This window comes from Leptonychotes weddellii, chromosome 1 (genome assembly GCF_054177405.1).
Source record: "Leptonychotes weddellii isolate Sample4059 chromosome 1, ASM5417740v2, whole genome shotgun sequence".
Classification (NCBI taxonomy): Eukaryota; Metazoa; Chordata; class Mammalia; order Carnivora; family Phocidae; genus Leptonychotes; species Leptonychotes weddellii.
The window spans coordinates 13240704-13253025 of NC_138369.1; the positions used below are offsets into that span (position 1 = coordinate 13240704).

General features: G+C 49.3%; 1 protein-coding gene across 4 annotated transcripts; it reads left to right on the forward strand.

Moving 5' to 3' along the window:
* The first annotated feature begins 4710 nt into the window (after positions 1-4710).
* CRIPTO (cripto, EGF-CFC family member) lies at positions 4711-11820 on the forward strand. 4 transcript variants are annotated; one of them, XM_006737292.3, is made up of 7 exons: positions 4711-5243; positions 8697-8736; positions 9468-9520; positions 9606-9731; positions 10161-10275; positions 10369-10478; positions 11633-11820. In XM_006737292.3, exons 2-7 carry the CDS (start codon positions 8702-8704, stop codon positions 11746-11748), a joined length of 555 nt encoding a protein of 184 aa, XP_006737355.1. In that variant the 5' UTR covers positions 4711-5243; positions 8697-8701; the 3' UTR covers positions 11749-11820. The 4 variants fall into 4 exon arrangements, with proteins under 4 accessions (XP_006737355.1, XP_081672856.1, XP_081672874.1 ...); XM_081816730.1 differs by lacking the exon at positions 4711-5243 and adding an exon at positions 5860-6886; XM_081816748.1 differs by lacking the exons at positions 4711-5243; positions 8697-8736 and adding an exon at positions 5861-6886 and having other exon boundaries at positions 8737-9520.
* Positions 11821-12322: the final 502 nt, after the last annotated feature.

The window sequence follows — 12322 nt, forward strand, 5'->3', positions numbered from 1 at the left end:
CCCATCCCTCCCACCCCAGCTGGGCACTTTCTTATGCACTTTAGCAGCAGCTGGCCTTGGAGCCTCTCACCAAGTGCAGTCCGCAGCTTCGGCGTCTCCCCGGGGACCCCCAGGTTTGCCTCCGATCTGAGAGGGCCCCACACACAAAGCCGCCCAGACGTCCACGGGGCCCAGTGCTCTCCTCACAGCCATTCTGAGCCTAGGACGCCCGTGGGAACGCTGAGTCACACACACTGCAAAGCCTTCTTCCAAGTAAATCCCTGGTGTCACACGCCTGTCGTCACTGTGATATAATGATAGAAGAATGAAAAACCCAAAATGTTAGAATCCGATTCATGCTACTGCAGTGACCGTTCCCAAATGCTTCCTACTGAAGAAGGAACCCCTGGTGAGGGCCCCTGCTTCACCGCTTGGCAGGTGCCGCTAAAAGCCCCCGAGGAAGGCTGCCCTGCCCCCATCTTACAGTAACTTACATTAACTACATGACCCAATGATACTATTTGGGATACACTGGGTGCAATCAAAATATATTACGAAAGTTAATTTTACCCGATTCTCTGTACTTTGCTAACGTGACCAGCCAGAACATTTAAACTCACACAGGGGGCTGGCATGGCGTTTCTATTGGGCTGCACTCCCTGAGGGACTGAGCCTAGACGTGGGTGACCCCAGTGGGCCATCCTGACGGCTGCTCCCCTCGCCACCAAGATGGGCCACAGAGAGGGTTAAGAAGCCAGGCTCAGAATGTGGCACCCTCTCGAAGACTTTCATGTAGTTTTTCTCTGGGAGGAGGCCAAGCCTCTTCCCAAATACAGTTATTCAACTGCAGGAGGCCAGAACGCTGATCTGTGCCAGGTCCGCCGCTAAGAATAGTGTCATCCGTATCCTGGACGCGGACCACACATCCCTGTGGTCCCCAGGCAGTCTGGACGTGGTGCTCACCGGCGCCCCCTGGAGGACGGTTTTGCCGATGACGGGGCTCTATTAAGAAACCCAGGGTTGCATTGGTCATTCCCACTCAGCCAAACTGTAATGATCAAGAATGCCAATCTTAAAATTCCCACTGGAAGCTCTTCCTGTGGGCTGGTGCAACTGGAGATGGAGCTGCTTTTGTTTAATTTTTTCGTGTTTTTTTTTTTTAATTTTGGTACTATCCTTATGATTAAAATGAAACACACACACAAAGTCAAAACCAAACAAAAAACCAAAAAACGCACACCCCACGAATCATTGCTCACACTTTTTAGGTGCCCACCATATGCCAGGCACAGTTCTGGGTGCTCGATGACATGTCTAACCTTGGAAAATACCAGAAACAAAACAGAAAATAAAAGGTACCACTGTCCTTAACGTAGCAGAAATGACAGTCAGCATTTTCTGTTATCTCGTCACACGCTGGCCACCACACCGACAGAGGCATTAGTCCATTCGTTTCACTGAGCAGGCTACGAGGCCCAAGGATTCCCTGTTCTCAGGTGAGCATGGGAACACCAGTGACCTCCCTGAGATACTGTGCTGCGTCCAGAAGCCTGTCGACGCTTTCTTTATACATGGATCTCCTTTTCTCGAAGTCCTTAGGAAACTAGAAACTGCACGTTGCACTCGGAGCCAGTCACTACTCCCTCCTCCTGCTGAATTCGGGAGAGCCTGCAAGTTCCTCCTGCCCCGCCCTCACACCCACTTCTCCAGGCCCAGGCGTTTCTTGGCTGCTCTATTACAACAGTCGCTCCCAGCTTCTGTACCTCTGTCGCCACAGATCTTCCCAAACACGCAGACCTGCTCAGGTCACTCTCCTGCTGGAGTCTTCATAGTGCTGCATTAAAGGCAAAATTGTGGGCCCGGTCTCTAGGGCCCGCCCCCTGGAGGCCTCCAGGTCTCACCTGCCCCTAGCATCACCACTGCCTGCCCCATCACCCTTCTCCAGCTCAAACACACCCTTCCCGTTCCCTCCTTCTGCCAGGCCCAGTTATGCTTTTGTACCTGTTCCCCTCTCTGACTCCGCCTCTGGAAAAGTGACCCCTTACTTCTTTTGCCACCGCACCATCATCAACACAGACTCGCTAACATTGATGAAACGCACTTAATTACATGTCCATTTCCCCTTGACTGTAAGGGTCTGAGGATAGGAACCATCCTTCCTTTAAATCTTGGTAGTCATCGCACCTAGCCCGTTACCTGGCACACGGTAGGAGTAAGGAATGAATGAATGTCTGAGGGTTGTTTGACCTGCCTCAGGAGGGAAAGAGATATATAGAAAGGCAGTGACGGGGCGCCTGGGTGGCTCAGTCGTGTGAGCCTCTGCCTTCAACTCAGGGCATGATCTCAGGGTCCTGGGACTGAGCCCCAAGTCGGGCTCCCTGCTCAGCGGGGAACCTGCTTCTCCCTCTCCCTCTGCCTCTCCCCCTGCTTGTGCTCTCCCTCTGTCAAATAAAGAAATAAAATCTTTTTTTTTTAAAGGCGGTGACATTTGTCAAATGCCTGAATGTGCTAGAATTATAGTGGGTGTTTATCTAATAAAGATATAAGAAATCTTATAAAATATAAGAAGCCTATGGTAGAGCATCTCTGTGGGCAGATGTTCATATTCCCATTGTAGGAGGATAATGCAGGATAATGAAGCTGAGGCTTAGTAACCTCTTTAAAGCAAGTTAAATGTGCCCAGGGGTATGCACTCATCTTCCCCCTTCCACCCGCCTTCAACATATTTGTTGAGAAATCCCAGGAAGCATGGCCTTGGGTGTTGGGGTGGTTCAGTCAGTTAATTGCCTGCCTTCAGCCCAGGTCATGATCCCAGGGTCCTGAGATCGAGCCCCATGTCGGGCTCCCTGCCCAGCAGGGAGTCTGCTTCTCCCTCTCCCTCTGCCGCTCCCCCCTGCTTGCTCTCTCTCTCTCTCTGTCAAATAAATAAATAAAATCTTAAAAAAAAAAAACAAAGAGCACCCACAAATAATGCTTCATAAACAATGTCCACATCAATGACAAATAGAGCTCTGGAGAAAAGCCGCTCAGGAAAACCTGAATGGCTTATCTAGAGATGAAATAAGACCATGGATTTCCAACCTGGTGATTTTCGTAAGTGGATAAGGAGAAAGGTAAATACATACCCAGAAATTGAAATGGAAAAAAAAATGACATTTTTTCCCTGTTATTAAAATCTTGAATTCACTACAGCCTTGCTCTAGCCCGAAGGATCCAGTGCTGGATGAGCTAGTCCGCTCAGGGTCCTGTCTTTCTGATTAATCCCCCTTGAGGACTTACACCGTCAGATTTATCAGCAGCCTGCCTGTTCACATACCGTCTCCATCCATTCGGGCTGCTATAATAAAGTACTGTACACACGTGGCTTATGAACAACAGAAATCTGTTTCTCACGGCTCTGGAAGCTGGAAGTCCAAGATCAAGTTGCCGGCACGGTTGAGCGGGGGGGCCCTCTTCCAGGTGGCTGACTTCTCATTGTTGACCTTGCATCCAGTACCCTTGTGAAATGTACTTACTATGTAAGTTGGCTGGGGCTGCCATAGCAAATACCACAGACCTAGGAGCTTCAGCAACAGACATTTCTTTTCTCACAGTTCGGGAGGCTAGAGGTCCAAGATCAAGGTGTCAGCAGGTTTGGTTTCTTCTGAGGCCTCTCTTCTTGGCTTGCAGGTGGGTTTCTTCTTCCTGGGTCCTCATATGGTCTTTCCTGTGCATGCACACACCTCAGTCCTAATCTCCTCTCCTTATGAGGACACCCATCATATTGGATTAGGGCCCACCCACATGAGTTCATTTTAGCTTAACTACTTCATTAAGGCCCTATCTCCAACAGTCATTTCTGAGGTTCTAGGGGTTAGGACTTCAACATATAAATTTCAGGACACACCAATTAAGTTCAGAACACTTCTCAAGTCCCATAGTTTATCTCTAGAGTCTTTTGGATTGTTTACATGTAGAATCTTGTTGTTGGTGAATATACTGTGTGCATGTTCTACAAGAAGAGACAAAGAGGCTAACCAAACAGAATAAAGCAACAGAATAAGACATTAAAAACAAAACAAAACAAAAACCCCTCACACCACATGAACAAATGATTCCTGATGAAAAATGCCATTGTAGAGCAGTAATGTAAGAATGATCTTTCCAGTAAAGCGGTGCTGAATCTTTGTGTAGATTCAATGCAATGGGCACCACACAGCAGTGAATAAGAGCAAACTTCTACAAACAACATGGATGGCTCCCCCCAGCATAACGTTGAGCAGAAGGAAGCAGACATACACACACACACTCGGGATTAGATAAAGTTCCAAACCGTGGAGAAACCAATCTATGGGATTTGAAATGAGAAAAGTAGTGAGCTTTGGGGAAGTGGGAGGTGGACTTCTGGGGTTCTAGTAATATTCTTACTCTTGACCTGGGTAGTGGTTACATGGTACTTTGGAATAATTTATTAACCTACAACCCTTGCTATTTGTACATTTTTATGAGTGCATAAACTTAAAATTTAACTTCAATTAAAAAAAAAAGTTCCAAAGTGTTTGCATTCATTCTATATTGCTGGGTAACAAATTCTCACAAACTCAGTGGGTTAACACAACATCCACTGATTATCACGGTGGTGGCCGCAGCTCAGAAGGGCAGCCTGGGGGCTGTCTCCAGAATGGGGCACACTTCAAAGTTTCCCGGGGGTCATTTGCATACAGGAAGCCTCACTGTAATTGATTTCTGATACGATTTGGGATTTGCATTTCAGCCTTGGACTTCCACTTGCTCTTAATCCATTTCAAAACCACCAAGAGCTGTGAAGAATGCCCGGATGCAATCACATACAAAATCCACTTAAGAAGCACTTTTAAATGAGATCCTCCAGGTCTTGTGAAACCAGCTCTCTGCTGGAGCCATGACTTGGTCAGCAGGGTCTCAGGAAGTGACCGCTCCCTCACCATCAGCAGAGTTTTGATAAAAGTAAAATGGCACTTGGCATAGATTTCTGGGCTTGTCTTACGGCAGAAGGAGGGGGTGGTTAGGGAGCGGGAGCCCCAGTCTCAGAGATCCCATCTCCCCCACTGTGCTCAGCACAGAGTAGCCAGTCAGTAAATATTTGTTGGATTAGAAGAACAGTTTTGGTGGGAAAGAACTCTAAACCATAGCCACGTCTAAAAGTCTCAATCAGACTTTTCCAGTAAGTACATCAAGATTATCTTGTCTTCTGTACGGTGAACTCTCCTGAAGAAGTTACCCAGCATGGGCGAGGTTTATAGCACGTAAGATTTCTTTTTCTCTCCTGGATTGTTGGGGGTTGAGGCATTCTTTGTCGTATCTTCTGGCTCTCGATAGGGAAAGCAAGTTGTTTTCCTGTGGTGCCTCTCAAAGACCTTGCCCTCGTCCCACCCCCACTTTGAGAAACAGAGGCTAAGACGACATTTCCATCAGCCAGAGATGGGGCAGATGGGGTCAGATTAGTACTGGCAGACACAGGACGGGAGGCTGGGGAAGCTGAAATTCTGGCACACCAGGTTTCTGGACCTCCTAGTCTGTGGGGAGAAGGCATAGGGGGAAGGGTTGGTGAAAGACAGGAAAACAAGCAGTTTACAATACAGTGTTGATAAGATAAGGTGAACTCCAGCAGTGGGTGCCAGGCCAGGGCTCTGGGCTAACCAGAAGCCAGGGAAGGGCTTCCCAGAGCAAATGGCATGAAAGAAGCCAGTTCAAGTTCCCTCCAAGAACTACCTGCCAGCTCATGGAGAAAGAAATACAAGATCCAATAAACCCTGGGCAACAGTATAAATCCAAATAATGAGATACTCTTTTTACATACAGAATTAGTGAAAATTAAGAGGCTTTTTGCAGCCAGCTGGTTAGGAGAGGGATGTGGGGTGGGGGAGCAGAAGTGGGGGATATGTAGAGACTGGTGCAGCCTTCTTGGAAAATGATTTGGACGTGTCCACCCTTCAACCATGCAATTCCAGTGCTAGGAATTTGCTGGCTGGGAAAACTTTCTCCCTCTCAGCAATAAGGCTGTTTCCCTTTCTTGTCTTTGTGTGTCCGCTGGAGTCCCACTTTTCATTTCCTTCAAGAACTTCACCTTTGCATTCACAGCTTGGCTGTTTGGCTCCGGAGGCTTCGCTCGCAGCCTGTCCCGGCTTTGGACGTGCCTGCCTCACTAAGCTTCATCATTTCTAGCTTTTGTGGTTTTTTTGTTTTTTGTTTTTTTAAATATTTTATTTATTTATTTGACAGAGAGAGACACAGCGAGAGAGAGAGGGAACACAAGCAGGCGGAGTGGGGGAGGGAGAAGCAGGCTGCCCACGGAGCAGGGAGCCCGATACGGGGCTCGATCCCAGGACCCTGGAATCATGACCTGAGCTGAAGGCAGACGCTTAACGAACGACTGAGCCACCCAGGCGCCCCCATTTCTAGCTTTTGATTTAAAGGGAAAGACATGCGACTCTTCCTTTCCCTTGAACACTTCGAGGTCGCCGTAGGGTTATTAAATGGCTTCATTTCAATATTGGTGTCTCTCGGGGACTGGGAGGCCCGAGGAGAGGAAGAAGGCAGGGGAACCACTGGCCCACACAGGATTGCCACAGACCTTCCATTTGTACAAAACAAAACAAAAACAAAAGAAAGCAGTATCTGCAGAGTGCAATACAGCGAAGCGTGACAGCAGGAGGCACGCCTATATGGTACTTCCTTTGCGCTCTGCTTCTTTGCAGTTCCTGAGGCTGGGTGGATAGCCTTCTCCTCTACACTGCCCTCCCCCGCATCCAGCTTCCAAGAGCTTCTAGCTAAGCTCCCCGTTCCCGATGCAACTCAGCATGCCACCTGAAGCTTTTAACAAGTCAAAAGGCCACACCGGGAGCTGAAGCTCAGCAGGAACCCAAGAGCCGGCTGCTTCTATAGTAAAGTAAATGGGCTGCACCCCACCATTGCTCTGATGGGGCCCTACTCCTCAGTAAAAATTATTTTAAATTTAATTCCCCCAAGATGCAGGTGTGGAAGCCATTAAGGGCTCCTCTCAGCACCTGTGGCCCGTGGCCTGCGCACAGGGGACACCGAGGCTGAAATGGCCTGGATGCTGCCTGGTCCTTTCTGCCACGGTGTGACCTCAATGGACAGAGATGGGTGAAAATGGCACAGAGGGGCACCTGGGTCGGTTAAGCGACTGCGTTCGGCTCGGGTCGTGATCCCGGGGTCCTGGGATCGAGCCCCAAGTCGGGCTCCCTGCTCAGCGGGGAGCTGCTTCTCCCTCTCCCTCTGCCGCTCCCCCTCTGCCTGTGCTCTCCGGCTCTCTCTCTGTCAAATAAATAAATAAAATCTTTTTTAAAAAATAGCACAGAAAAGCCTCACACCCGTATGCCCCGCAGCAGTGGGTAAACGACAGGCTTTTCCTTTAGAAAATAGAATTAAATGATATCTGAACTACTCATGACTTGGGACGAATTACATCATCTGGAGCACCAAGATGTTAGGTGGGGACTCCGACTCAGGGACGCACCTCTCCAGCGGCAGCCTCAGGGGGCTTCCAGGAACCACCAAATAACCACTCGTAGGGGTAACACAGGACCCGGAATAGGGGGTTAATTCCGGTGTCTTGGGGAGCCAGGCGGAGACTCCCCTTGCAATTCGGGCCCACCTGGAATTTACACTCACTCACTCACAGGGGGGTCAGGAGCCCCCAGGGCCCCCTGGTGACCCTGAACTTCCCCTCTGAGAGCTTCCTAGTCTTTGTCCTCCCACTGGTGGAGACACCCAACTCAGCCACCCCAGGACACTCAGGGCCAAGCACCAGGCTCAACACGCCTTTTTTTTGGGAAAAACAAAGATGAAATTCAAGTAAAACTTGGCAACAAAATATCAAACTCCTTGAGATGAGACTTTTCGGCGGTGTTGAGGGTTTCCTAATTAAAGCAATCACTTTTGGGGCGCCTGGATGGCTCAGACGGTAAAGCGTCTGCCTTTGGCTCAGGTCATCATCCCAGGGTCCTGGGATCGAGCCCCCAGTCCGGCTTCCTGCTCCCTGCTCCCTGCTCGATGGAAAGTCTGCTCGTCCCTCTCCCTCCGCCCCTGCCCCCCACTCGTGCGTGCTCTCTCTCTCTCTCTCTCTCTCACTCCCTCTTGCAAATAAATCAATAAAATTCTTAAAAAAAAAAAAAAAGCAATCACTTTCCACCGCTCCTCCAACCTGGAATCACCAACTGCACAGAACAATTGATTTGCTTTTTTTTTTAAGAGTAAATCTGATTTTTTTTTTTTTTAAGAGGCAACTAATGATGGAGATATTAGGGCTAGTTAACCAGTTTGACAAGACCCCGCCTTTTCCATCCCACTTTGTCCCAGGGCTTCACCGCCCTCACCTCAGCCCAGGAGAGGCTCTGCAGGGTGATGGGCGTAGGTCTCCGCCCCCCCCGCCCTCCTGCAGGCCCTCCCCGCCGCTGGCGTGGTTGTTGAGAAAGGAGAGGCCGGGGCCGGGCTGGCTCCCCGGCTAAGGTCAAAGCATTCCTTAGGACCCAGCTGGGTGATGAGCCCCCAGTCTCCCAGACATCCTGGCTCCTGCTCTGCCTAAGACCTTCTGGGGAAAGCATATTTCTCATCGGGGACACTCTTCTTTCTAAATTCCCATTTTCACTTCAGGAAATTCATGTTTTCCTTTGGGTGTTTTAGCAACGACCATGAATGAAAGCCATGCTGACCTTTTTTTCCCCCTAACCTGTTAGAAGCTATGGACCGCAGAAAGATGGAGCGCTTCTCTTGCAGGTATGAACCCATCTTGAATGTGAACTTCAGGGATGCTGTTTTTTCCTAAAGACCCAGAACTTCACACTTACAGAGTCCGTCCAGCTTTGCTGTTGGTTTTTAACATTTTCAATCGGGTTAATGGCGCAGCCTGGGAGATAGAGGACTAGCGTTTTCCTCTCTTGGGTAAGAAAAGATCGGTATCAACAACCAGATTAAAATCGGTATCAACAACCAGATTAAAATCTGCTCCTGAGAAGTTTCGAGGCATAGATCCAGTATTTGCAAAACCGTGAAGAGTTATAGGCGGGATTTGTTGCTGAAAATCTTTCAAATGGCCGGTTTAAATGAAATCGTTTGTAAAATGTGATTCACTGATTCCAGAGAATGTCATGCAGTCATTTTTAAATTCTTATATGAAATCTAAGAGCAGGAGAATATGCGTTCTGTGAAAACGAAGCTAAAAGATTTACGCCTACTTAAAATTATGGCTCTAGGAGGACAGAGCCTAAGAAGTCATGATACATATTGAAAAGAATTGGCTTTTAGGTGATTTTTATTCTCATCATTTTTCTTGATGTTGTTACATGAGTTAGCCATTTGAAGAGAAAGAAAGGTAGGACTCTACAATTTCTCCCTAGCGGGCTGTGGTCTTCTCCTTGTGCTGGGAAGACCCAGGTGTTAAACTCTGTTAACGCAAAAGGTTTTATTTGCCTTGTTTTGCTAATGGGTGTCTGATTTCGTCTTCTCAGTGTGATTCTGATCATGGCCATTTCCAAAGCGTTTGAACTGGAATTGGTTGCTGGTGAGAGACTTTTTGTTATTTTGATCAGCAGCAATTGTCACGGGGCCTGAAATCCTGAGCCCACTGGTTGATTTTTGTCATTAAGGCTTGGGCCACCGTGAACTTGCCAGGAGAGAGCTGCCCTTAAAAGATGACAGCGTTCGGTCCCGGGAGGAGCCTGCAATCCGTCACCGGTCTTCCCAGTTTGTGCCGTCCTTAGGAATCCAGGATAGTAAGACCCACCTGCCTTAGATCTACTGTGTGCTATCACCGTCCTGGTCCTTCCTGTTTCCTCTCTTCCTGACGCTCTTTCTCCTGGGTGGCAAGCTGATTCTGGAGCTGGGCGGATGGATGGACTTGGCTCTGGAGCCTAGAATGGCAGTGTGTACTTGACCTCCCCGGGATGCACTCAGTTTCCCTCCTGATTCCCGGGGCTCTGGGAACCACCCCTGGCCTGAGGACGTAAAAGCTTTCTCTGCTCGGAGGCTCAGGTAGCAGAGCCACACTAAAAAGCAAGCGTGCTGTTCTGTGCGGTTCACAGGATTTAGCCATCTCCGAGCACTGGGGAACCCAAGCCCTTAGCACTGGATTAACCTTTGCTCCCAGGAGCTTAGCGTTTCAGTCCCCCCCACCCTCTCAGCCACCTCTTCTTACATTTCAGGCAAGGAGTTAAACAGAACTTGCTGTCTGAATGGGGGAACCTGCATGCTGGGGTCCTTCTGTGCCTGCCCCCCCTCCTTCTATGGCCGCAACTGTGAGCATGACTCCCGCAAAGAGTAAGCCATTAAAGGGGGGCGGGGTGGGCGGAGAGGAAAAGAGGCGGGAGTTAAAATCCGTATGCATCGCCTTCTCTGTTCCTTCTTGCCCAGGAACTGTGAGTCCGTGCCCCATGACACCTGGCTGCCCAAGGGATGTTCCATTTGTAAATGCTGGCGCGGCCAGCTTCACTGCTTTCGGCAGACATTCCTACCGGGCTGTGGTAAGCCATAGTCCCCTCTTCTGTCCTTTCAAGTTCCTTAGTTGTCTGTGGCCACTTGGTGAGGGGGGAGGGGTCTCTCCTCTTACCCCACGGCTTGCTAGATCCTGGCAGCCAAAGGGCTGCTTATTAAAAGCATCAAGGGCTCCAGATGGGGTGGTCACGCTGGTGTCCCTCGTATCTCGTGCCTCAGAAATGTCACCTTCCAGCTGGAGAGTGATGTCAAGGCTATTTGACATGTTATAGTGTGTAACCTTCTACTAAGGAAAACAAACGAAAAGTTTGGTCTCTTAAACACCAAGAGGTGCTCTTGGGGGTTCCTTTCCTTTGGACAGGGAGACCCAGACAAGCTCCAGGCAGACAACTCCCAACTCCTGCCCTTAAATTCCACCAGAGGCTTGACCCCCACCCCCTTCTTGTTCCTCAGGAACTTCCTCATGGATACTCAAGGGCCCCCCCTCGTGGACCCCTTGGTGAATGGTCTCAACCCTGTCACCTTGCAGATTTTTATTGATTTGAGGAAAACAGTAGCAAGAAGGACAGGGACCCAAAGGAGAGGGTTCTCACCCCGCCCCACCCTGAGCCAGATTTCTCGGTCCCCCCAAGTTCAGAGGCCTCTCAGAATTCTGACCCTGGAGATGTTAGAAATTGCACATGGTCAAGATGCTTCACTTGAGTACAAGCGGGGAGCCCGGACCCAGACGGGGACTGTGGCTTTTCCACTTGCATCCTGGCTGTGTCAGGCCCAGGATAGGTGTTTGGTAAGTGTGAACGGGATGACTGGAGGGGTGGAGACCGTATTTTCTTCCTGGAACTTGGGGCCCAAAATGTGTTGTCTCCTTCTCGTCGATGCCTAACCAAGTTCTGCGGCACCCCTGCCTTTGAAGGTGTCACCGGCTGGGGTAAGTTTCCAGGTGTGAGAGCACGTGTCCAGGGAAAACCCAAGTTAACAGTAGGCCTGTGGCGACTTTTGCTGAAAGAGTTTTTTTTTCAGGGGAGCCTGAATTCCATGTGATCGGTACTCTTGGTCCCATAAGCATGCTCTACTCATCAAATGTTGAGTCCCAACTGATTTTTGGCTGGTACAGATGTGCCATGTGGGCAGGATAAACTGCTGGAGGGATTTCCTTTAATGACCAAGGGTCCCTACCTTTCAGATGGCCACGTGATGGATGAGCACTTCCTGGTCTCCAGGACTCCTGAATTAACACTGTCTTCCGGCACCACTTTTTCACTAGCTGGCGTCTGCCTCGCTCTACAAAGTTACTGTTAATGGACATTTGCATATGCAATATTTGTCATGTGAGTTTCATAACCCGTAAAGGCTGTCGTTCCAGTGTCCTAACTGAGAGATGATATTTGTTAGTTGCCTTGAAACAGCGAATGGATTTTTATCACGGTCCCTAACATTTTCTTCAGGTACCAACTACTTTCCTTTGCCCTGCCCTCTCCAAAAAACTTCTTTAAAAAGTCAGCCAGGGCACCTGGGTGGCTCAGTTGTTTGGGAAACTGCCTTCAGCTCAGGTCATGATCCTGGAGTCCTGGGATCGAGTCCCGCATGGGGCTCCCTGCTCAGCGGGGAGTCTGCTTCTCCCTCTGACCCTCCCCCCCTCATACTCTCTCTCTCTCTCTCTCATTCTCTCTCAAATAAATAAATAAATAAAAATCTTAAAAAAAAAAAGAAAATAAATAAATAAAAAGTCAGCCATAGGGGCTTCTGGGTGGCTCAGTGGGTTCAGCTTCTACCTTCAGCTCAGGTCCTGATCCCAGGGTCCTGGGATCGAGTCCCACATCGGGCTCCCTCCTCCGCGGGGAGCCTGCTTCTCCCTCCATCTGCCTCTGCCCAC

Bases quoted from the DNA above. Each gene is read 5' to 3' on its own strand.
- CRIPTO (XM_006737292.3), top strand. From the start codon at position 8,702: ATGGACCGCAGAAAGATGGAGCGCTTCTCTTGCAG. The intron at 10,276-10,368 runs GTAAGCCATTAA...CTTCTTGCCCAG, and splicing joins GAGCATGACTCCCGCAAAGA to GAACTGTGAGTCCGTGCCCC. The intron at 10,479-11,632 runs GTAAGCCATAGT...CCTACCTTTCAG, and splicing joins GACATTCCTACCGGGCTGTG to ATGGCCACGTGATGGATGAG.